The sequence below is a fragment of the Leopardus geoffroyi genome, chromosome C3, assembly GCF_018350155.1.
Source record: "Leopardus geoffroyi isolate Oge1 chromosome C3, O.geoffroyi_Oge1_pat1.0, whole genome shotgun sequence".
Classification (NCBI taxonomy): Eukaryota; Metazoa; Chordata; class Mammalia; order Carnivora; family Felidae; genus Leopardus; species Leopardus geoffroyi.
Window position 1 is genome coordinate 38,353,100 of NC_059338.1, and position 25,999 is coordinate 38,379,098.

The following is a 25,999-nucleotide window of genomic DNA, read 5'->3' on the forward strand; positions in this document are numbered from 1 at the left end:
CAAAAAGCAAGCTAATATTTTCCTCATGCATCTCAATGGACCCTCACATGCACCACACTTCGGAGGCCACTGTATCTAGTCCGTCTTCCCTGCAAGTCCTCTATCTTCCACGAGGCCAGAGGCCTCTGACGGCCAAGAACACGGACTGTGCTGGGCACGCCACCTGCTCTGTGAAATGCAGGCGTCCCTGCTTGGCCCACGTGTCTGGGGAGGACCGGCTGCAGCCCAGGCAAAGGCCTAGAGCGTGCCCAGCCTGCGGGACATGGCCGCTCCCTGGCACGGGGTCCCTTCTCACCATACGACTTCCCCAAGGTCCTCTCTCCTGCGAAGCTTCTGTCCACCCCGGACTCCAGGGTGGAAGCGGCCAACGGTGCGAAGCACACCTAGCACGACCTACCTCCTGCCGGAACTCCACTGCTTCCCGCCCATCCTCCTCCTTGGTCTTCACCAGGGACATCTTGACCCAGGTGCGGAAGCCGCCAGAGAACTTCCAGCTGGAATAGGCGCTCTCACAGGCCTGCATGAAGCCCACCCTGTCTGGGCTGGGCGGACAGAGAAGAAGGGGCCAAGTTAGGCCCAACAGCAGGATTCAAAGTCGGCTGGACTCAAACTCCAGCCCCTACTCCAAGCCAGTTTCTCGGCTACCGCCACGAGGACAGGGCCCACTTCCTGCTTCCTTTCCAAGCTCTGCTTCTAGGCTTCTGAACAGAGGGAGAGTTGTCACCCGCCACGAGGCAGCTCCCCCCAACCCCTGCTCCCAGAGCACTGGCTCTGAGCGGGCAGGTGCGCCCGCCAGCATGACAACTCTGGCCCTCGGTGGCCCTGAGGAGCCCTCGCTGGGCTGCCAGCCTCCCTCTGGGAGGCCCAGTGAGGGGAGGACAGCTCCTCGGCTCCATGCAGGGAGGGCAGAGGGAATGCTGGGGGGCAGACAGGGTGGAAGACGCCACAGCAGAGGCTCCAAGCTCCAGATCAGGAAGGACGGAGCAGTGGTACATGAGTAGGGGAGGTGGCCCATGGCCTCATCAGCCCAGGGGAGCCGCCTCTCCTCTGGGGTGGCTACCGCCCCCAGTGGGCACTCTGGGTCCCAGTGTGTCCCCCACGCAGACGGGAAGCTTCATCCCCGTATTAAAAACGTGTGGCAAACACACACCACACGTTGGACATGCTGCCCACGACACCGCAGGGGAGACCCGGCAGAGGCAGGGACTGCCCTCAGGGGGCTCACAGGGTTCAAGGCAGCTCCTCTCGCCTTAGCCCCCCGAACGGGCAGGACCAAGCCTCTGCCTCCAAGTCCGAACACTCGCCACACCAGACCCGCTTCCTTAGTGAAGGCAGGTTTCCTGGACAGCTAGGCTCCAGGTCAGTCCCTGGAGTTGGGTCCCCATCACTGCCCCGCTTGCCCACCCCGGCCCGGGATGAGCAAGCGGACAGGAGACCGCGTGCGGCAAGCCCGGCACGGACTGGAAACGCCACCTTTGCAGGAACTCCTGGAAAGACGAGAAGAGGAGGTAATCGATGGCACTGAAGTCCTCGCTACTCTCATTCAGGCGGAACTGAAGGAAGACCAGCTCCCGCTTCTTTACTTCCCGGGGCCCCTGCACGATCAGGGCGGATTTCTGCAGAGAGACAAGGGCCAGAATCAGCCCTGTGGGAGCCCCGCCTGTGGCCCCAGAGACACTGAGGGTGACCAGCAAACTCCTCGCCCAGCCGCCCCCAGCTGACCACAGGCCACCCCTCCTGCTGCCCACGGCTGGCTCCCGCTCAGCCCCACAGCGCGACTCTGTGGCTAGCGCCTGGCCCAGCGCTGGGAGCAACCGTCCTCCGTTCATTTTCCTCACTGGCTGCCTGTGCTACGGACGCCCTCGGAAGGGACGCTAACGTACGCCCAGTATGCGGACAAATGTCTTCTTCCGGTCTGTCGCTTTGCCATTAACTTTGTTTCTTATGTCACTTGTTAGATGAAGCTTTAAATTTGATACAGTGATCTCTGTAAATCTTTTTCTCTATGGCTTCCAGGTTTTGCTTGCGAAGGAAAACCAAAATTACATCCACGTTCTCCTTTTCTTTATAGTGCTTTTTAAACCTTTTTACATTCAGACGTTTTATGTGTGTGGCTTTCAGTTTTGCATCTGGTGTGAAAGAGGGACCTACCTCCCGCTCCCCAGACGAGGGACAGATGCGGAGTTGATCCCTGCGGGTCTACACTGTTCTGCCATCTGACCGGGCAGGGCCCCTCCGCGACGCGCCTCCTACCACCACCCCCAGCGGGTGACTGCCATACACGTGTTCTTCTCCATGTACTTTAAAACTGGACTGTTAAATTCCATGAAAAAACCAACTGGGACTTTTAACTGTGATGACGCTGGATTGACAGATTAATTACCGTAACTGATTTACAGATTAATGAATTACAGATAAACATCTGTACAGCAGTAACCTCCATAAATGCTCTCCAGATGTCGAAGAGCGGGCACCATCAGGCACAGGTGCTACACGCACACTCACTGCACATTAACGAATTGTGCCGCTCAATCCTTATCCCACTTTGTGTCTATTCGATCCGCGAATGCGAAAGAGGAACGTGTGCATTTAGTCACATTTCAAGGCAATGGAATTTTTTGTTCCTAATAGGTTTTGCCCAAAACATACAAAAGGAATGCTATTTTGCAAAGATCTGTAACTCTTAATTCTTAGTGGAGAATAGTGTAGTTTTTTACCTGAAGTAAACATCTCTTGTAACCCCTGGCACCCGGTACAGCAGGGTGACTGACGTTCACGTGCCCACTCACTTGTTCTGCCTCTTGTTGCATTTTTCCCAGGAAACCTCCGTCCACCTATTTATTTCCAACCTTTCCATGACACCTTGAGTGGCAGCAGAGAATGCACTCTGTTCCCACTCCCCGCTTCCTCCTGGAGAACTAGAACCGCTTCCCCAATCCCACATTTTAGCAGCACAGTCACCCTGCTGGAGCCTCATTTCTGGCCTCGGCCGTGGCCATGTGATGAAGTTCCTGGAATGTGCACCAAAGTGACTCATGAGACTCCACACTGTGCCCCAAAACAGGGCACCGCTTGTCCTCCACGTCTCACCCTCCCAGAGCGGAAAACGCATACACGTGCTGGCAAGCCATGGCTGACCACGAGGACCAAGACTGCGCCACGGGGATGGTGGAGTGGCAGACAGAAGCCATCGCTGCCCGCCCTGCGAGGCGGCATGGCCCAACATGCCCACCGCCTGCACGCCCGACCGACTCCAAAGAAACAGACTTCTCTCTGGTCTCAGCCACTGGGTCTGTTTGGGGTGCTTTTGCACAGCAGCTTAGTCTATTCTCTGCCCAATGCCCAAAGTTATTTTCTGGAACTGGAGTGCTGTGGGAACCATCTAAAAGAGACAAGGACTTAACATCTGGACAGTGGGAATCTGGCAGGCGGTCCTACAAACTGGAAAGACGGTGGCCCTAATTGTGGCAGAGCAAAGTGTGCAGTAAAAGTTAGCTAAACCAGGGGTGCCTGGGTGGCTCAGTCAGTTAAGCCTCCAACCTTGGCTCAGGTCATGATCTCACAGCCCTGCGTCCGGCTCTATGCTGACAGCTCAGAGCCTGGACGCTGCTTTGGATTCTGTGTCTCCCTCTCTCTCTGCCCCTCCCCCACTCACACTCTTTCTCTATCAAAAATAAATAAATGTTAAAAAAAAAAAAAAGTTAGCTAAACCGAGGGCACAAGAGACACTAGAAAACAATGAGAATCTGAAATCTGACAAAGCAGGTCAGATGAGCACCAACCCCCACCCTCGCGTGTCACTTTCACACAGACTAGCCAGGAGGCAGACAGCCAGCAGCCTACAAGGTTCTGAGACCTCCTACTACAAACAAAGGAGGCGGAGCTGGAGCAGAGTAAAGGACAAGCCCACAAGCCAAGCATCAAGTCTGCAAGGTGTCAGCCTACACAGCAGGAAGCGGGTGCACCAGAAGGCATATTTTCTAAAGTCCACCCCAGGCATGGCGCCAGAGGATCTCTACCCAGGCAAAGTCTCCCAGTGGCCAAGGCCAGGGGCGATCAAGGACACAGATATCTAACCAAGGTGCTCCCTGGGTGCGAGATGGGATGAGCCACACCTCCCCCCTACTCAGGGAATGTCTTTGCTGCCACTTGCCAGGCCCTACTTCCCAGCATAAGTGCACATGTGTGTGTGTGTGTGGGGGGGGGGGGGGGCTCTCCTACCCTCCCCTGCGCTCCCCTATCCCTCCTCCTCCTCCACCACTGTGGGGCCTGAAGGCAGAACTCCTCTCCAAAGGAACCACATCTACAACTGCTGGAGAATACTGACCTTCACCCAGAGCTGGCCGCAGTAACTGCCTTCACTGCAGTTTCCATACAAACAACTCTCCCTGGGGCGCCTGACTGGCTCAGTCAGTTAAGCCAGGATTCTTGGTTTCAGCTCAGGTCATGATCTCACGGTTCGGGTTCGAGTTCGAGCCCTGCACTGGACTCTGAGGCTGGACAGTGTGGAGCCTGCTTGCGATTCCCTCTCTCCTTCTCTCCCTGTCCCTACCTCCCCATGTGCACTCTCTCTCAAAATAAATGAGTAAACTGAAAATAATTATACATATTAAAAAATAACTTTTGTGCTCTTATTTCATGGATGTTTATAATATTTAAATTACGTAATTACCGCAGTAAGCACAAGCAGCACACACAGGTTTGGGAATGAAGGCAACGGGCTCCTGGGAAGTGTCCGCTCAGGGGGCACCGGCAGGAAGGACACCCACAGACCCGCATGTGCACTGCCCGGCCCTCCGACTGGTATGTTTCCCAGAGCGGCCGGCAAGAAGCGGCCGGGAATCCGCATGGTGTTTCTACGGCACATCCAGCTCTTCCTTAAAATGTTTACAAATTATTCTCCCTTTCCTTTAAATTAGCATCCATTGCCCTGTTCTGGAGTCCATTCTCTTTTATTCCTCTTGGTCCTCTCCTAGGCTGTCGGTTTCCTGTAAATGTCTAGCGAGCCTTCGCTGTCCATTCCCACTCCCGAGAGAAGGACCAGGGTGACTAGCTTAGGGCTGGGGTGTGGCTATCCTCACCGGTTCTCCCACGGCGCCCCTGCCTGGGGATGACACTCCGAGGCAGCAGGCAGGCAATGCCAGGCCAGGTACTTGGCGTGTCTCTTGTGTGAAGATTCCTTCCCGGTACCTGTCCCCTCCCCTGCACCGTGGAGGCCCAGTCTCCAGTTCTGCTCCGTTTCTCTCTGCTGCCCCAGTGCCCAAGCAGGGAACCTCCCCAGAGCTTGCGTACATACGAATGGCCCCTGGGCCTCGTACCCGGAAGGAAACGCCGTCCCCAGCAGCTCTGCGCGCCCTGGGAGGGTAGGAGAGCAGCCGCCCGGTCCCATGATGACTGTCCCGTGATGACTGCCCTGACCGCTGCCCTGCCCTTTGGGCAAGCTGACTCGGGAGCTGGGAGCCAGAAGGAAGGCTTTCACCTCTCCTGAAGCCTCTCCTGCGCCCGCTGTAGGGCGCAGCCTTTCTCTGGTTTGTCTGCTCCACCCACCTGACCCAACTTCTATTTTACACCAGCTCAAAACGCCTAGTCCACTGGTGATACCCCTCCTGGGTTTGTGGGACTTTTATGGATGCTTTATTTTGTTCCAGTTTTTGCAGGCGAGGGAACCATTTGAGCAGGATCTCAGGAGGAGGCCTGGAACAAAGGTCATCAGAACCACCTCAGTGTGACTCTTCTACCTTAGACCCAGGGGGGCAAGTCAGGCTCCAGGGCAGACCACTCACTCTCTCCTCACCTGGCCATTACTTCTATCCGCAGCTTCGCCTCCCGCCGCTCGCCGCTCCTGGGGGCACCTGACCCTCCACACACACCCAACTACTGTAACAGTGCAGACACAAATGCAACCCGCTATTTCCTCTACCTTGAAAACCCTTCCTTCCTCACTTTGATCTAGAAAGCTTTTACTCGGTCCCATTCAATCCTTTCCGAAACGAGGATACGGGATGCAAAAAGATGTACATAAACGTAAAATTCCTTCCCTGCCTTCGACACCCTGTGCAGGTGCCACTGACCCTCACCTTCCCCCCAACCCTGCTGGGCTGAGCTGTGAGTGATGCCAGTGCTGGGGTCCTTGTTCCCAGACCAGCTTCTTTACATATTTATTTCAAAACATGGATTCCCAGGCTCTGTCCCTAGGAGTGACTGGCCCACGTGGAACCTCGGAATCTTTATTTTCAAAATGCACCCTGGCAGTTGTGTTGGGCAGTCAGGTAATGGGACTCACTTGACTACGTCCCACCAGCTTCGCCCTGCATCCTCCCAGCAAGGAGAGGATCTGATCGCACCGTCAGGAATCCCTGAGGATCAGAGAATGCTGACGCCCGCACAGCCCTGCCTGATGCAGCCAGCCAGCCATGGCCATGACCCGATTTGGGACAGCCTTGTGGTCGCTGGGGGCCAAGGGCCTGCACGAGGGGAGTGTGAGTGGCCTCGTGGCAGGAAGAAGACCGGGGGGTGCAGGGTGGACAGCGTGCGCTGCCCAGGCCTGGCGTGGGGAGACAGGAGTTACCAGGGTCTGGTTGGAGAAAGGGTCTGTGTAGTTGATCCTCTGGGTGGTGCAGTTCATGTCCCCAGGCTGGCCAGGGCTCCTCAGGGGCGGGATGACCTCGTAGTGGTGCTTACAGCTGAGCAACTGGGCCTGACCAGGGTACAGAGCAATACCTAGGGGAGCACGAACAGGAAAATGGGAGTGTCAGAAGTCACGGTCCCCCACCATATCCCTACAGTCACATCACACACAGTTTTTCACACCCACCAACAACCCAAGTTCAAGACTCTCTGGGTGACGGCAGAGGAGGGAGAAGAAGAGGGTTATGGAGGGTGGAGAGCCACGGCTGCTGCCCTCAGAAAGCCCCTCCCCTGGCCTGGGGCACAGCCTCCCTGGCACCTGCACCGAAACCCACCCTACTTCCCCACCCTGCTCGGCACACCCCGCGGGGGCTCCGTGGCCGGGCCCGGCAGCGCCGCCATCCACAGGCGGATTCACTGCAAGGCCCTCGGCTCCGCTGCGGGACTCCCCACCTGTCACCGTGCCTCTCACCTCCTGCTCTGGCCGGGGCCTCCAGGTGTGCAACTCACACCCCAAAGGTCCCTCCCCCGCCCCAACCCCAGCACCTCACTGTGGGGCTCCACTGACGGAGACAAAACAGAGCAGCATGAGAGCAGCATGCTGCTCTCAGACCCGGGCAGAGCTCAGAGAGACCCAGAGATCAGCAACAGAAAGTACAGCCCACAGATACAGGGACCAAAACAGACGCACAAAGAGGGACGAAGACGAGACAGGCAAAGATGGGTGAAGAAGCTACAAGCAGCACACTTTCAAGAAGCCCAGGTGGAAGGCACCAGAGACTCTGGCCGTGCCCTGTGGGCAGGCCATCCAGAGGGGGACTCTGGCATCCTGCGAGCACAGCAGGTGCGCACACCAGCGGGGCACAGCCAAGGCCACGGAGCTCACGCCTCCGGTTCACTCCCACGATTCCAGAGCCCAGAGCCAGCCCCGCTTGCCCTGAAGGAGACACTACCTTCTATAGCAGAGACGACGGCCTCCTCAGGGCCCAGCCTCCCACTGGAACAGGAACAGCAGTGAGCCCCCTCCCCAGGCAGGGCCCTAACCACTTCCGAATGGCTTTACCTCCCCTGCCCCTCATCACTGGCCTCCGGCTCCAGCCGGGCTATACACATCCTCTCCAGAGGAGCCCTCTGCCTCCCTACACTTACTTTTGCTCCTGCTAATCCCCCTTCCAGAAAAACTCTCTTCTTGTCTATCAAAGCCCAGCTCAAATCCTATCTCCGTGCAAAGCATTCCGTGCCCACCCCAGTTACGCAGTGACCACTCCAGGCTCCGTGCACCCCTCTCCCTGGCACACGACACGCTCCTCTGGGTACTGACAGCAGCTCTCTGGGTGTGTACTCTTCACCTTGACTGTGCTCGGCTCCTCTGTCTACCCGTGGTGCCCAGCCCAGTGTGGGAGTGCAATGGTGGCTCATTTGCAAGCCAATGCCCCAGACCTGGGCCCTGATGCCCCTCCGGGGCAGGCTCTACCTGGGGCGTCATAGCGATCCACCTCCTTGTAAGACACCGACATGACAGGGTGCTTGAGTTTCTCGCGGAAGTCTGTGATGGTCTGGTAGACCAGGAAGACAGCCACTGCCATGAGCAGCAGGTAGATGAAGATGAGCAGGACCGAGAAGACGTTCTTCAGGCAGGCCTTGCTGAAGCGGATGCTGCTAGAGGCAGACTCGCTGTCCAGGGCTGAAAAACACCACCACACATGTGACCCGGAGCCCTGGGGCAGGTGAGGTCAGAGGCAGCTGGCAATCTCCAGGCCCTTGACCTGCTTTACCAAGGAGGCAAGGTCACCCACACACCCAACCTCCCCACCTCAGCCTCCTACCCCTAAATCATAACACGTGGCACCTATTGACATTCACTACGCACTTCTTGTGCCAGAAAGAGTACCCCACGAGGAAGGAGACACAGCTATTCTCTTTAAGAATCTCCCATCTGGAGGGACAAAAGTTAAGATTCAACAAGGAAGCTGGCCCCAAACTACTTTTCTGGGCTTATCCCTGACCACCCGGCTCCCACAGGGTCCCCAGCTCCAGCTGTGCTAAATGACTTTGTTTGTCCAGCATGCAGACCCCTCAACACTAAGGCCCCTCACATTTGCCAATCCCTGTGCCTGGCCTGGAGCACTTTTCTTCCACAGCTGATTCCTGACTCATACTTCAGGTTTCAGTTTAGAAAGGCATTTTCTCAGGGAAGCCTTCCCTGACCCATAGCTTTATTTGAGGACCCGTTCCTCAACTCTCCCAAGGCACCCTGTACGTCCTCTATCGTCACTGCAATATCACAGTCTGTCTACACGTCTTTTTATCCTCCTCGGCTGTGAGCTCCAGAGAACAGGGCCAGGGCCAGTCGTGTCCATCCATACTGAACCATTAGCCCTTCACTATGTGCCTGGAACACAGCAGCATTCCGCATTTATATGGTGAATGACTTAATGACTGATTAAAGGTATTCTGATTCCTTCTATCCAACACAGCTCTGTCTCTCCTGCCTGCTCTCAGACCATGCCCAGCCTTGATTTTGCTCCGCTATGGACTAAGTTATGTGTACCCCGCCCCCTGACAAATTTACTCTGAAGCCCTAATCTCCAGTGTGACTGTACTTGGAAACGGGGAATTTAAGGAGGTAATGAAGGTTAAATGAGGGCATAATAATGGGTCCTGACCCAACAAGACTAGTGTCCTTATAAGACAGAGGAGGAGACACCAGGGATGTAGACACACAGAGAAAAAGCCACATGAGGGCACAGGGAGAAAGTGGCCATGTGCAAGCCAAGGCATGGGGCCTCAAGAGAAGCCAAACTTGCCAACTCTTTGATCTTTGACTTCCAGTCTAGAGCTGAGAAAAAAATTTCTGTTGTTTAAGCAACCCCACCTGGGGTACTTTGGTACAGCACCCCCAAGCTGACTGAGACACTCCCATGGTGCTCTGTGCCCTCTCTATCCCTTGTCTGAAACTGTCGCTCCCTGAGGAAAAAGCCCTGTTCCCTCCACAGTGGATCAGCCCAAGGCTGAGGAGGAGTATGAATGCAAGTCTTAAAGGGTATGTGCTTGGCTTCTGGCTCCCAACTGTGACAAAATAGCTTAGTCACATCACCCTTCTATATACAATTACAAAATGTGGACAAAATACTTAAAAATTATGTGAAGGCAAAAGCAGGCAGAAACTAGAAGAGTCGGCCTTTGAAGGAAAGAAACTGCACTTGGTTAGATTTAATAATTTGCATGTTTTGCCCAAGAGCACTCACCAACCTCTATGAGGTATGGTTCAGGGTGGCCGTAGACAGGGTTCAGGGCTGGCAAACACCCAAATCTGCAAATAAAATCTGTTCAAATTCTTGGCTGGAGACATTGGGGGGGGGGGGGGGGGGAGAGGGTGGCCAAGATAAAAAGCAGCAGCTGCAAAACTAAAAGAACTGAATGGAGATTTCAGCCACTGCTACTTCAGGAGGACTGTAACATAATCTATAACCTCTATAACGTACCATTACAATGTCTAGTGTTGAATCAAAAATCACTAGACATGTGAAGAAAAAAGAAAATGTGACCCACGCTGAAAGGAAAAAGCAGTCTATAGAAACCAAAGCCAAGATGACCTGATGTTGCAATCAGCAGACAGGAACTTTACAGCACATGGAGGAGCTAAAGGAAAATATATAGATAAGGAATGGACAAAGGGGAAATAGGAGAAAAAGAAACTACGGGGAAACAGAAAAATAGAAACTATAAAGAAGAACCAAATGGAAACTCTAAAGCTGGAAAGAAAAGTAAATGAAATGAAAAATTCACTGCACTTTTTTAATAGCGAAGGAAGGCAAAGTAAGTAAATAAATAAAAAGTCGGTGTAGCTGAAGTTAAATAAAAAGAAATTAACCAATTTGGGGGGGGGGAGAAGAAAAAAATAAACAGAACCTACCTACCTAGATAACTGTGGGACAATATCCAACAGTCTAACCATACGTAACTGAAAAGAGACAATAGATCACAAAGAATATTTGAAAAAATAATGGCCCAAACTTCCCCCAACTAGAGAAAAAACACATCAATTTGCAGACCCTGGAAGCTCAATAATGCAAAGCAGAATAATAAGAACCCACTCCTAGGCAAATCATAGTCAAACTGCAAATGCAAAGATAAGAGAAAAAAATCTTGAAAGCAGCCAGAAAAAAAAAAACATATCACATACAGGATTTATATCTAATGATAGGTAACTTTTGATCAGAAATAATAGACCCCCAAAAAAATTAATATAAAAAAAGAAATAATAGACACCAAAAGACACTTCTTTAAAGTGCTGAAATAAAAAAATTCTATCAATCTTGAATTAAATTCCAGCAAAACTAACTTTCAAAAATGAAGGTGAAATAAAGATATTTTCAAACATAAAGCTAAGAGAATTCATCACCAACAGACCCACACCTCAATGCATGAGGAAGAAATTCTGAAAGTTAAAGGGAAATAACACCAGATGATAATTTTCAAATGTACAGGAAGGAACGAAGATCACTGAAATGTGAAACCGGTAGGTAAATATAAAAAGCTATTTCTAGATTTTTAAAATGTAAGACTAAAGCAAACAATATCATAAGGTTTATAACTTGCAGGAGAGAATGGGAAAATAAAAACTACATGAGACAAACAGAAAACAGCAGAAAGGTAGAACCAAATCCAACCATATCAATAATTACACTAAATGTGAGCAGACCAGGGGAGAGTCCAAGATGGCAACACAGGAAGACACTCAACTCAAATCCTCCCACGGTCACACCAATTCTACACCTACATAGAAAGCAAATCCTCCTGAAGAACTGGTGCCTGATCAAACAGCTTCTGCACAACAAGAGATAAAGAGACCACATAAAGAATGGCAAAAGAGATGGAAACATAGTGACAACAGGCACCCCACCTCTGACACTGTGGACTGTAGCAGAAAGGGATTGCACTGAGGGACTCCTGTGCAGATTCACCTGCCCTGGCACACAGAAAAAAAGCTATGGTTTAAAAGGTAACGAGATGAAAGGTGAAGGAAACCCATTCACTAACTCCCGAGTGTCTGACAAATGGTGGGGGATTGCTAGAATTCTCTCTGGGGTCAGAAGTGCTGGTGAGCCTCTCCACGTTGGTAGCACAGATGGGAACAGAGGCTAGACGCTCTAGCTGGCCTACTGCCTCAGTGGGCTCTGGGACCCTAGCCCACACCAGTTCTAGCCATATTTCCAAGGTGTTCCCCCACAACCCACCCACCCAAGTGCCAGCTGACCTACCAAGGTGGCCCCAGACGCCCGTCCCACTCTCATCTGTACCAGCTTCAGTTTTTCCTGCCAGGGTGCTCCCTGCAGAGAACACCCCAGGACCCCTAGCTGGCACCCACTAATGCTCCAATCAGCCAGCCAAAGCTGCCAGGCACACACAGTCTATGCAGGGACGTTCTTACACCAGGCAGAGGTGGCTATTTCACCTACTTCATAAAAACAAACACAGAACGTCAGACAAAATGAGGAGACAAACATGCTCCCAACAAAAAAATGAGACAAAACTTCAGAAAAAGAACTAAACACAACAGAGATAAGCAATCTATCTGATAACAGTCATAAAGATGCTCACCAGACTTGAGAGAAGAGTAGATGAACTCAGAACTTCAACAAAGAGACAGAAAGTATAAAAAAGAACCAGAGTTAAAGAATATAACTGAAATGAAAAATACAGGAGAAGAAATCAACAGATCAGCAGATGCAGAACAGATCAGCAATCTGAAAGACAGGATAATGGAAAGTATCTATTGAACAGCAAAAAGAAAAAAGAATTTTAAAAAATGAGGGTAGATTATGGGGTCTCTGAGACAACATCAAGTGTACTAACATTTGCATTATAGGCGTCCCAGAAGAAGAGAGAAAAAGGGGCAGAAAACTTATTTGAAGATATAATAGCTAAAACGTTCTTTAACATAGGGAAAGAAAGAGATATCCAAAGAGCCCCAAAGAAGATGAACCCAAGGAGGTCCACACCAAGACATAATTAAAATATCAAAAATTAAAGATAAAGGCAGAATCTTAAAAACAGCAAGAAAAAAGCAAACAGTTACAAACAAGGGAAAGTCCATTAGACTAGCAGCTTTTACAGCAGAAACACTGAAGACCAAAAGGGAGTGGCATAACATATTAAAAGTGCCAAAACCTACAACCAAGAATACTCCACCCAGCAAGGTTATTCAGAGAGAGTTTCCCAGACAAACAAAAGTTAGAGGAGTTCATCACTAAACTGGCCATTAAAGGGACTTCTTTAAACAGAAAAAGAAAAGAACATTAACTAGAAGAAAATCATGAAAGGAAAAAATTTCATGGGTGAAAGCAAACACAGAGTAAAGGTAAGTAGATCAATCACGTATAAAGCTAGTATAAAGGTTAAAAGCCAAAAGTAGAGGGTGCCTGCGTGGCTTGGTTAAGCCTCTGACTCTTGATCTTGGCTCAGGTCACGATCTCACAGTTTGAGTTCGAGCTCCACGTCCAGCTCTGAGCTGACACTGCAGAGCCTGCTTGGGATTCTGTCTGTCTCTCCCTCTCTCTACCCCTCCCCTGCTGGTGCACACACAGTCACTCTCTCTCTCTCTCTCTCTCTCTCTCAAAAAAAAAAAAAAAAAAAGGTAGTAAAATCAATCATATTTAAAGCATTCGTGAAGGGATTCACAAAATAGAGAGATGTAAACTATGACATCATATACATAAAAATGGGGGGAGTAAAAATTCAGTGCTTTTAGTATATGTTCAAACCTCAACATAACAGACGCTATGTATGACAAACCTACAACTAACATCATACTCGATGGCAGAAAAACAGAAAGACTTTCCCCTAAGTTAAGGAACAAGACAAGATGTCCTTTTTTGCCATTTTTAGTCAATATGGAACTGGAAGTCCTAGCCACAGCAATCAGACAAGAAATAAAAAGCATCCAAATTGGTAAGGAAGAAGTGAAACTGGCACTATTTGCAAATGACATACTATATATAGAAAACCCTAAACACTCCACTGAAACAATTAGAACTAATGAATGAATTTGGTAAAGTTTTAGGATACAAAGTTAACCTATAGAAATGTGTTGCACTTCTATACACTGATAACAAGGTAGCAGAAAGTGAAATTAAGAAAACAATTCTATTTATGATTGCATCAAAAAGAATAAAGTACCTAGAAATAAATTTAACCAAGAAAGTGAAAGACTTTTACTCTGAAAACTACAAGACACTGTTAAAAGAAACTGAAGATGACACAAGAAAATGAAAAGATACCACACTCATGGATTGGAAGAATTAATCTTGTCAAGATGTCTACACTACCCGAAGCAATCTACAGATCCAATGCAACCCCTTTCAAAATACTAACAGTATTTTTCACAGAGCTAGAACAAATAATACTAAAATATGTAAGGAACCACGAAAGACTGTGAACAGCAAAAGCAATCTTGAGAAAGGAAAAAGCTGGAGGTATCACAATCCCAGATTTCAAGCTATACTATAAAACTATCGTATTCAAAACAGTATGGTACTGCCACACATAAGTCAACAGAACAGAATAGGTAGTCCAGAAATAAATCCATGCTTACTTATGATCAATTAATCTAAGACAAAGGAGGCAAGAATATACAATGGGGAGAAGACAGTTTCTTCATTTAATAGTGTTGAGAAAACTGGACAGCTACATGCAAAAAAATAAAAGCAGACCACCTGCTTACACCATACACCTTACATCATGCACAAAAGTACACTGAACATGGTATAAAGACCTAAATGTAAGACTGGAAACCATAAAACTCCTAAAGGAAAACATACTCTGTAATCTCTTGGACACTGGCTTCAGCAACATTTTTCTGGATCTATCTCCTCATGCAAGGGAAACAAAAGCAAAAACAAACTATTGGGATTACATCAAACTAAAAAGCCTTCTTCGCACAGCAAGGGAAACCATGCACACAACAAAAAGGCAACCTACTAAATGGGAGGAGACACTTGCAAATGATATATCCAATAAGGGGTTAAAATCCAAAATATATAAAGAACTCCTACAACACCCTCAAAAAATCTTATCAAAAAATGGCAAAGGATGTGCATAGACATTTTTCTAAAGAAGATACCCAGATGGCCAACAGACATATGAGAAGATGCTCAACGTCACTAATCATCAGGGAAATGCCAATCAAACCCACAATGCAATATTCCCTCACCCCCGTCAGAATGGCTGGTACCAAATACACAACGGGGTGCTCAGTCGGTTGAGTGTCTGACTCTTGGTCTCAGCTAAGGGCACGATCTTACCGTTCATGGGTTCAAGCCCCACGCTGGACTCTGCGCTGACAGCACAGAGCTTGCTTGGGAATCTGTCTCTCCCCCTCTATTCCCCTCCCCCACTCATGTGCTTGTGCTCTCTCTCTCTCTCTCTCAAAAATAAGTACATAAACTTAAAAAAACTAACAACACAAGAAATAAGTGTTGGCAAAGATGTGGAGAAAAGGGAACTCTAATGAACTGTTGACAGGAGAGTAAGTTGGTGCAGCCACTGTGGAAAACAGTATGGAGGTTCCTCAAAAAATTAAAAATAGAAATCGCATCCCACTACTCGGTATTCACTCAAAGAAAACAAAAACACTGATTCAAAAAGATATAAGCACTCCTATGTTTACTGCAGCATTACTTACAATAGCCAAGATATGGAAGCTACCCAAGTGCTCAGCAATGGATGGATAAAGAAGATGTGGAATATAACTCAACCATAAAAAAAGGAATGAAATCTTGCCATTCACAACCACATGGATGGACCCAGAGGGTATCATGCTAAGTGAAATAAGTCACACGGAAAAAGACAAATACTATGTGATTTCACTTATATTTAGAAACTAAAAAACAAAACAAATAGAAACAGAGAACAAATGAGAGGTTGCCAGAGGGGAGAAGAGTGGAGGTGACGGGCGAAATAGGTGAAAGGAATGAAGAGATGCAAACTTCAAGCTTTTTCGGCGGTGACAACCTCCCCTCAAGAACATGCCCCTCGCAAAGGACCTCCTCAATCCCTTCCTGCAAGAACGGAGGAAGCGTAAGAAGCAGTGAGACGTCCAGTGCTGCAAAATCACCACCATCTTTGGCCACGCACAAAACAGCAGTGTTCTGTGTTGGCTGTCCTCTGCCAACCTACAAGGGAGAAAGGCAAAGCTTACAGAGGGTGCTTCTTCAGATGGAAGCAGCACCGAAAGCAATCTGAATCCAAATGAGTGGAAAACCATCCCAATAAACACATTTTAAATTAAAAAAAAAAGTAATAAGGTAAGAACTTCCAGGTATAAAGTGAGTTATGGGGATGAAAAGTATAGCATAGAGAATACAGTCAGTAGCTCTGTAGTAACTTTGTATGGTGACAAATGGCAATTTATTGTGGTGAGTCCTGCATAGTGTGTAGAACCGTCGCACCACGACGTTGTGCACCTGGAACTAATATAGTTAAATTAGTCTATAACTAGGTCAACTATACTTCAACCTAAAAAATGTCAATGGACTAAACATTCCAATTAAAAGGCAGATTAGACCTTTCAATCTCGATTCAAAACAAGACCCACACACACTCCCTACAAAAAATGGACTTCAAATCCAAAGATATAAGAGTATTTGCTCATGATTATTTCACTTTCTTTTTATTTAAAAGCACAAAAGCAGGATCAGCACAGAGCTATCAAAGGGTCTGAGGTGAGAGGAAAATAAGTCATTCATTCTACACTTCTACAAACACACATCAAGCATCAACTCTGTGCGCAAGACTTGGTGCTAGGCGCTTCAGGGAGACCCCGAGAGAGGAGGACTAATGGTCTGTGCTACAAGTGCTACAGGACTCAGAAGCACGAGAGGATGTAAATGGTGAGATTTCCTTTGCTGGGGTGATGTATGGGTGTGAGGAGAAGGACAGAGATGAGCAAAAGGCTTCGTGGAGGAGGTCATCTAGCCTTGTGCCCAAAGCACCGGGAGAATTTTGATGAAGGAGTAATTTGGTGTTCATTATTCATTTATTTTCTGAACTGAAAGTCCGGATGTCCAGTCTAGTGGTTAAGAGCATGAGCTTTAAGTCAGAGAGGTTTGAGCGGCCAGCTCTCCTATGACTACTCTGAGACCCAGGGCAAGTTACTTACTGCTCCTAAGCCTCACTTTCTTCATGTGAAAAGGAAATGATCACTTCAATTTTACTGGATATTTAAAAGAAAGGAGAGAATGTTGCAAAAGGCATTACAGATTGCCTGCTTAATGAATTAACGTTACTAGAGAAATGGAACGTACCCTCTACTTTTCAAAACACAAAGCCTTTTGGGGGGGTGGGGGAGAGGAAAAATGGGTGATGGGCACTGAGGAGGGCACTTGTGGGATGAGCACTGGGTGTTGTATGTAAGCCAATTTGACAATTACATTCATAAAAAAAAAAAGCCTTCAATAAAAACAGCAAAAATGAAGACCATGGCACTACAATCTCTTACAATGATAAACTAGAAAAAAATATGCCAGAAATAACATGGAGGCAAGGCATAAAACAGTATCTTTCACACAGTAGGCATGTGATGTTTGCATGCCTATGAAATGACCGAATGACCCAAATAATAGATGAGCTACGTCTCACAGCGCCAACTAGCTACCTTCCGTCCGTAGGAGAACAGCAGTGCATCTGAGCCTGTAAAACTGTAAACCAACTGATACAAGATACTTTACGTCTCTACATTACACAGATGTGCGAGTTCCCGGAAGTGTCTATGAGGTTCCTTCAGACAGTAAAGAGCAGGTCATGGGAGGCAATGGACATTCACAGCTACAAAGAGAAGTGAGGAACCAGGAGCCAGGAACCCCCAAGGAAGCCCGCCCACGGCTGAGCACGAGCCACACGGAAGGCGGCAGCTCTACCTCTCCAAGAGGAATTAAAGCAAGTCTCTTTTTCAACTTTTGTCTCTGATCCTACTGCTACTGCTTCTTATTGTTATTAGGGACAGTGTCCATTTCTGCTCCCTGGTGGCTTTGCTATCCGCCTTCTCCCCGGGTTTCTCTGTGACTCTGCTCCGCTGTCCTGGCCAAGTCCCTCTCCCAGCCTGCATCCTGTATAGGGTGCTCTGTCACACACACCACAGGACACTGCTCTCCTTCACACCCAGCCTGTAGGTGGCTCCTCTTACCTCAGGCGCTGATCCCTGATCAGTCGCGTGTAGCCGGTCTGCAGAGTCACAGGACCCAAAGTGCAGTAGTCCGTGTACAAGTGGACCTCCCCACAGCTGTTCTGCCTGGAAGGCACTCCCCCCTCCTATGGCCCATGTAAGATCACAGGTTTGCTTCAAGATTTTTTTAAAGTAATCTCTACATGTAACATGGGGCTCGAACTCAAAACCCCAAGATCGGGGCGCCTGGGTGGCGCAGTCGGTTAAGCGTCCGACTTCAGCCAGGTCACGATCTCGCGGTCCGTGAGCCGTGAGTTCGAGCCCCACATCGGGCTCTGTGCTGACCGCTCAGAGCCTGGAGCCTTGTTTCCGATTCTGTGTCTCCCTCTCTCTCTGCCCCTCCCCTGTTCATGCTCTGTCTCTCTCTGTCCCAAAAATAAATAAACGTTGAAAAAAAAAAAAAAAATTAAAAAAAAAAAAACCCCAAGATCAAGAGTGACCCGCTCTTCCGACTGAGCCAGCCAGGCACCTCCCCACAGGTTCACTCAAAAACATGGCAGGTAAAAACACATTCTCTGTCACAAGGGGCTCATAATTGCTGTAGCAACAAGGGACCAGGTTTCAACATCTGAATGAGGTTTGGAAAAATCACAAGACAAAACTGAAGGAACTCTGCAGTGACTAATTGGGTGTATAACATCTGAACAGAATTGTTAAGAGTTAGCAGGGACCCAAAAGGCCTTCTGGTCCAAAGCCTTATTTGCGCAGTGATCCAGGTCCCAGAGAGCCTAAGACTGGCACAGAATGAGAGCCCTGGGGTCCCGACTCCTCGTCAATGTTCTTTCCCTACGCAACAGTGAATGGTAGTGCTTAAGGATCCAGTCCCTAACAACGACAAAAGATCTGATTGGAAGAATATAACTTCATGACAAGTAGAAGCTTGGGACATTTTTAAGTAAACTGCATATGTCAGCCTGGCTAAACCATGCAATGAAGAGGAACAGTAATGGGCCTTTGTGGGCAGGTATTCACTCTATCATAAGCCACACATACATGATTGGAAATGTTCTGCCTTCATGAAACCTTTGGTTAGGGAAAGAGAGGAATTTGCATCTTCTTGAAAATTCTAAAAAAGCTGACTTAAGGCACAAAAAGGTCAGATGACAATTGCATCATCTGGATTTGTTTGGCAGAGGTACTTGGACAAATTACTCTCATGGGGTCCCCTCTGTTTCGCTCACAGAAGCCAAGCTGAACTTGTTTACCGGCCTTTTCTTGATCCATAAATTGGCACGTGAGTTAAACAAAAACTGTAAAACTAGGGGCGCCTGGGTGGCTCAGTCGGTTGGGGGTCCGATTTCGGCACGGGTCATGATCTCATCGTCTGTGGGTTTGAGCTCCTCGTCGGGCTCTGTGCTGACAGCTCAGAGCCTGGAGCCTGCTTCAGATTCTGTGTCTCCTCCTCTCTCTGCCCCTCCCATGCTCACGCTCATGCTCATGCTCTGTCTCTCAATAATAAATAAACGTTAAAAAAAATTAAAAAAAAAATCGGTAAAACTATTTATCATCCACACATGCTGTAAGTGACACTCCAGTTCTGAAAGAAGACACCAATACATTTTGCCATTAAAAAAACAGGTGCTGGATATTTTGGCAAAATGTCCCGTGTACTCTGCAGTCAGAAAAACCAAACACCTGCTTTTTTGTGGCAAGCTGGATGAATGTGTTTTAAAAGTATACATTCTTTACATGAATGCAAACTCATGATGAATGTGTCCTGTACAGACACATTCTGTAGAAAGACAGAAATAATGCACAAGATTTTCTTAGGAAAGGTAATCTAAGAAAAATCCAAGACAACCAACACTGCTTCAAAAACCCAGACTTGCCCCGGAATAGAAGTCAGCCCATTAAGGGATGTGTGATGAGTAATTCAACTTCTGAAAACACAGTGGGACCTTTATTCACAGGAAGGGGGAACCGGTCGTCTACTCTACCCCTCCAAAACTCTACCTTGCAAACAACAAGGGGCTAAGATGCATCCTGAATGCAAAGAAGGAATGAACTATCCTTTGGTTTTTTTTCCTTTTTAGTGATGCGATGGGTTTGTTGTTTTCGTGGGGTTTTTGAAATATAATTTACATACCATAAAATTTACCCTTTTAAATAAGTGAATATATTTGGCTTTTACTACATTCACAAGGTGTGCAACCATCACCACTATGTAATTACAGGACATTTTCATTACCTAAAAACAAACTCCATACCCATTAGGAGTCACTCCTTCCTCCTAGTCCCTGGCAACCAATAATCGGCTTCCTGTCTTAATGGATTTGCCCGTTCTAGGCAGTTCACATAAATGGAATCCCACAACATAGAAGCTTTTGTGTCGGACTTCTTTCACCTAACATATTTTCAAGATTCATCCATGATGTAGATGCAACAGTTCTTCATTCCCTCTGACTGCCAAATAATACCCCGCTGGGTGAATATATCGTTTATTTATCCACTCATCAATTGATGGGACCTTTGAGCGGCTTCCGCTTTCTGGCTATTATGAATCGTGCTGCTATGAACATTCATGTACAAGCTGTTGTGCAGACGCAAGTTTTCATTTCTCTTGGGTATGTACATAGGAATGGGATTGCTGGGTCATATGGTAACTCTCTATATTTGAACTTCTAGGAACTGCCAGACTTTTCCATGGTAGCTGCACCATTTTACGTTCCCCCCAACCATCTGTGGGGGTCCTAATTTCTCTACATCTTCACCAAAACTTGTACATCTTATTGACCACAGCCATTCTTGTAGGTGTGAAGGCGACACGATACAAATCTCACTGTGGTTTAGATTTGCCCTTCCCTGATGATCATGATGTTGAGCAGCCTTTCATGTGCTTATCAGTCATCTGCACTACAGAAACATTATTCAGATTCTTACTTGGGTTGCCCTTTTATTATTGGAGTATAAAAGTTCTTTTATATGGTCTAAATACAAGTCCTCAGATCCATGATTTGAACAGGTCTCTCATCCTGTGGGCTGTCTGTTCACTTTCTTGGTAGTATCCTTTAATGCACCCAAGTTTTTCATTTTGATGAGATCCAACTAATTTTTTTCTTTGGTTGCTGATCTTTTTCAATTCTATTAATACACAGTTGTTTCCATGGAGAATGCACTGTAATGACTAATCAGCCAAGTGTCTTCCTCAATTTTGTTACAACAGTGACATAGTAAGCTGCTTATTCAGTTAGCGTGTCTGGTCTCATTTCTCCCTTAGAAAAGAATAAGTGGTTGTAATTCCCTTCACAGAAAGGAAACAGATCGAGGCTTTCGGATTATGGACTGTAACTCTTTATCTCAGAGAGTACAACTGGGAATATAATCCTGAATGTCTGGGTGCTTAACTGGAACCTCTGCTGCCCAACAGCCCCCACCTCCAGGCCTCCACGGGGCTCCAGCTCCACCTCCTCTTCTGGTCCCCGAATGTGGCCACCCCTCGAGGCTCAGTCTCCACAGCTCACTCTACAGGCCGCCCAAGCCTTCTCAAAGCTCGCACTTTAGCTACATCAGTCGTTATCTCGCTCCGCCTCTGGGCCTCTCCGCCCAGACATCACACCTTTGAAGCTTCGTATGTCTGCGGCAGAGAAGCACCTTCTCTTCCAGCTGCTCACCCCAGACTGTACGTGTACATTCTCCCACTCACCCTGCTTCAAACCTCAGAGTCTCCTTTGACTCTTCCTTCTCCCGCTCCCCCACGTCGAAGCGGCCCACCCTGCCAGCCTCTGACCCAGCACGGTCCTCCCTCCACTAATCCAGCCCTACGGCACCGCCACACTGCTCCTCCCTGCATGCCCGTTTCACCCCCTTACTGCTCTGCTCCAATCCCATTAAATGCTCCCTGTTCCCTAACGGCTAAACCCTGACACTCAAAGCCCTCCATAATCTGACCCAATCTGTCCTTCCTACCTCATCTCCTACTTCTCTCACCAACCCTCCGCTCCAACTGTACCACGCTAACCCACTGTTTCCGACACGTCCTGTGTTATCCCCACCTCTACACGGTTGCACATCCCGTCCCTCCTCCCTGGCCCGCCCCGTCTCTTTCACCTACCAGTCACCCTTCCTTCAGGTTAATCCCACTCCCTTCACTAACCGGCCCCCCCTTCGTTCATTTCTGAAGCACCTGTCTCTACCATTTCCTTGACCCTCTATCATTGATCCCAGTTGCTCACATGAGATACATTCCTGTTCCCAATCCCCATGTCCCCCCTCCAAACGTATAAATACTGAGCACCCACAGTGGGCCAGACGCTCTGCTAAGCATCAGTTACAATGAAGTGGGAGGGGAGACAAAAGTTCTGGGAGTGCCTCACGGGACTCAGGGGCAGGCCTAAGGGGTTAGTAATGATTAAAGAATTATATTCAACAAATGTGCCCTTTAGACTGTGCTACATTCTATAAAGGAAAATACTGAGGGCTAGGAAAGCACATAACAGGGAGAAAAGGCCCTCAGTAAGTTGTTCAGGGAAGGCTCTGGAGAAGGAGAGAGAAGTTCTTCTTTGGGTATCCTGCCTTCTCTCTCTACATGTCCCAAGTTCCTGGACACAGGCCCTGCCTCATTTGCCCTTTTTTTAGTTTTAGCACATTGCGTAACAGGTGAAGGAGCCCATGAGTGACTCTGGTAGAGAAAGGGGAGGATTCTGGAGCAGAAAAGCACCTCATCTAGAAACTGAGCCAGAGTGGGAACACGCTGGGAGACAGCCCTGGGTTCAAATCCCAGCCCTGCCACTCATAAGCTCTGAGCACATTACTTGACCTCTCTGTTCCTCATCTAGGAACCAGGACTAACCATATCCCTCACGAGTGGCCATGACGGCTACGTGTGAGTATACACAGAAAGCCCTACGCAGACCTAGTACGTGGAAGCACCCAATAAACGGCTGCCGCCATCGTTACCGTTATTTATGTTACTATTACAGGACTCAAAGGCAGGAAGTGAGCTTTGCCAATTGTGTGTCAGGTCACCAAATACCGGCCAACACCCTACTAAGACTTCTGAGTCTGCATCTTCTATGGTCTACAGCAGAGATGAGCCCAGAAGGGTTTCCCCTGAAAGCACGAAGGCTCTTGCCAGTCTGTGGAACTATCCCAATTTGCTCTGCTTGAGGTCTGGTTTCTTGCTCTGACTGACCTTAGGCTGTAAGGCCCCAGGAATCTGAGGCAAAAGTGAGGCTAAGGCCAAAGGTCATCATGGCCACTTCCTAGTTTGGCTGGCACTTATCTATAAATGGAAACACAAAAGAAAGCTTCGTCTTTCCAAGTCTGGCATCCCTCCTCTCCCTCCGGCCGTCTCCATCTATCCTCTTCAGACGGGGGGGGGGGGGGGGGGGGGGGGGGGGGCAAGAGGGCAGTACAGGGTGCAGCAGGCAGAAGAGTAGCCCGCCAAACATGTCCAAGTCCTAATTCTCGGAACCTATGAATGTCAAGTTAATAGCAAAGAGAAATTAAGGCAGCAGATGGGATTAAAGCTGCCGTTCACCTGACTGTAAAAAACAAGGGGATTTTCCTGGGTTATCTAGGTGAGCCCTGCGATTACATGTAAACATGGAAGAGGGGGCAGAAGTCTACGTGACAATGAGAAGACAGGAGAAAGACTCAACAGGCCACCGGTGGCTTCAAAGATGGAAAAAGGGCCACGAGCCAAGAAATGTGAGCAGCCCCTAGAAGCTGGAAAAGGCACTAAGATGGATTTTCCCCTAGAGCTTCCAGAAAGGAATTCGGTCCTGCTGAAATCTTAATTTCAGCACAACGAGACCCATTTTGGACTTTTGCCCTCCAGAACTGTAAGATAATAAATCTGTTGTTTTAAGCCACTAAGTTTGTGGTCATTTGTTACAGAAACAATAGGAACCCATATACAGAGCTAATGCAAATAAATATAAATATACTGTTCTCTCCCTGGGGCTTCAGGACTTCAGACGTAGTGCCCAGAATCAGCGTGGGGGCAGCCATGCTACCACCTCTTACACAATAAGCTTTAATAAAAGGATGCTTAAAATACTTTTTAAAAACCACTGGTGCAGTAGAAAGCCTGGGGTCAGACAGAGCTTGATCCTGTTCACCAGCCAAGTGATCCTTCCATATTCTCCTTAACCCCCTGGGGCTCAGGTCCTCATCCATCAAAATCAGGATGCCTACCTCACAGGGTTGTCATGAAAATTAAATGGGGCAACGGGAATGACAGAGCTCGGCCCAGAGGAAGCAGTCAGTAAACAGCTACTCTTCCAGCCTCCGTCCTTCTACAAAGTCTTCCCTATGGGGCACCTGGGTGGCTCAGTTGGTTGAGCATCAGACTTCAGCTGAGGTCATGATCTCACAACTCTTGAGTTCGAGCCCCACAGTGGGCTCTGTGCTGACAGCCTGGAGCCTGGAGCCTGGAGCCTGGGGCCTGGGGCCTGGAGCCTGCTTCGGATTCTGTGTCTCCCTCTCTCTCTGCCCCTCCCCTGCTCATTCTCTGTCTCACTCTGTTTCTTGAAAATAAACATTAAAAAAAAAAACTTTTTTTTTTTTTTTTAAATTAGGCACAATCACAGAATATCCTATGTCATTCCTCTCCCCTTAAAGGGATCAAGAGGAGCACAATCCCACCTCCCTCAATCCACCCAAGCGGGCAGAGTCAGGTTGGGGTTCCATTCACTCATTCAGCAAATCTTTACCACATGGACAGGTCTGAGGCAGTGAGCAGAACGGACTGGTCTCCACCTTCATGGAGCTTACATGCTAGCAGAAGAGATGTTCATCAAATGCCAAGCAAATACACTGCCCCATCAGGGAGAGCTACGAGGGAGAGATGCGTGGACTCCAAGTGACAGGTTGGAGGGTGGAAGTGATCTAGCCAGGAGGTCAGAGGCTTTGTAGAAAACAAGTGAGCTGAAGAACGATTAAGCATTGACATTAAACATTAATCGGAAGAACGATTAAACATTAACTTGATGACAGAGGGAAGAGAATTCCAAACAGAGATATAACAACAGAAAGGCCTGATGGTAGAAGGGAGGGAGGCCCAAATAAAAGAAGGCCAGCATGGCTGAGGAGCAGAGAAAATGGGGAAGCAAGGAAAGCAGGGGTCGGGGGTGGGGATAACTCTCAGATTCAACTGGATGGGTAATACATTCTATTCGCCAAAACAGGAAGCACTGGAAGAGGGCCACACCAGGAATGGGGAGGTCACGAGGTCAATTTTGGACATGTGGGGTTTAGGGTACCTTTGGGACATCCAAGCAGAGCCATGACCTGGGCATCTGGATATACAGGATATGTAAGTCTGGAGTTTATAGGTAACCTCTGCACTAGAGGTGTAAACATGGCGGTCACGTGTGAACAAGAAATAACTGAAGCAGGGACGGGGCCTGGGTGAGACTGCCCACTAGAGAGAGAGAGAGAGAGACAAAGAGAGAGAGAGAGAGAGAGAGAGAGAGAAAAGGGGCCTCTGACAAACACTAAACACCCAAGAGCTGGAAGGTGACTATAAAGGCGGTTGGAAGGAACACTCCGAGAAGTAAGGAGTTACGTCATCTAAGGGTGCAGAGAGTACCCAGGAGGAAGAAGAGGTCAACATCAACTAACAGAAGACTCCTTAAGATGCCACCTGACTGATGGGACCCTGCCTGCCCAGCTGGGTGACCATACTGGCAAGGCCTGATGTCCAGGAGGTGAGGCCTATTAGATATTCTCCTTGAGGGCCTTGGGAAGTGACCCAGATTTAGAGGCTCAACTACTAACGGCTTCCTAGGAAAAAACAAACAGAAGAGCAGAGACCCATTACCTCCAATGTCCTGGCGTCAGGAACTGGCTCAAACCAGAGTACAGAAAAGAGTGGATACTGGCCTGGACACCTCCTCTGTCCCAAGGCTGGTTAAATATGTATAGCTTTAGAACTAGGGCAATACCTGAGACCTGACACTGGGGTGCAGGGCAGAGGGGCTCCTCCTCTCCTGCAGGTCCCCAGGTGGCCAGGCGCCTGGACTGGGGCCTCCAGCTATAGCAGAGCACCGTTTTCCAGCCCTTCTGCCCCCAGTACTGAACCCACTCACCTGGTAAGATTCCTGGACCTTGTACTCCGTCTGCCTCCTTTTCTTGCTCGTCCGCCCGCTCTGAATTCTCAACCACCTGATCCAACTCCTCACTCAGCTAAAGGGGGGAGACAAA

At 48.5% G+C, this 25,999-nt stretch overlaps 1 protein-coding gene across 5 annotated transcripts in view; it reads right to left on the reverse strand.

Annotated features, from left to right (window-relative positions):
• Positions 1 to 25,999, reverse strand: part of PACC1 (proton activated chloride channel 1) — a 46,057-nt gene that overhangs the window by 4,472 nt on the left and 15,586 nt on the right. For 3 of the 5 annotated variants that reach the window (XM_045452470.1, XM_045452471.1, XM_045452474.1), the window contains exons 2-6: positions 25,885 to 25,981; positions 8,102 to 8,311; positions 6,569 to 6,720; positions 1,474 to 1,616; positions 398 to 542 (exon numbers count right to left, since the gene is read on the reverse strand). In XM_045452470.1, coding sequence (XP_045308426.1) covers positions 398 to 542; positions 1,474 to 1,616; positions 6,569 to 6,720; positions 8,102 to 8,213 — 552 coding nt within the window. In that variant the 5' untranslated portion in view covers positions 8,214 to 8,311; positions 25,885 to 25,981. The remainder of the gene's footprint in view (positions 1 to 397; positions 543 to 1,473; positions 1,617 to 6,568; positions 6,721 to 8,101; positions 8,312 to 25,884; positions 25,982 to 25,999) is intronic. The other 2 variants (XM_045452472.1, XM_045452475.1) reach the window with 2 other exon arrangements.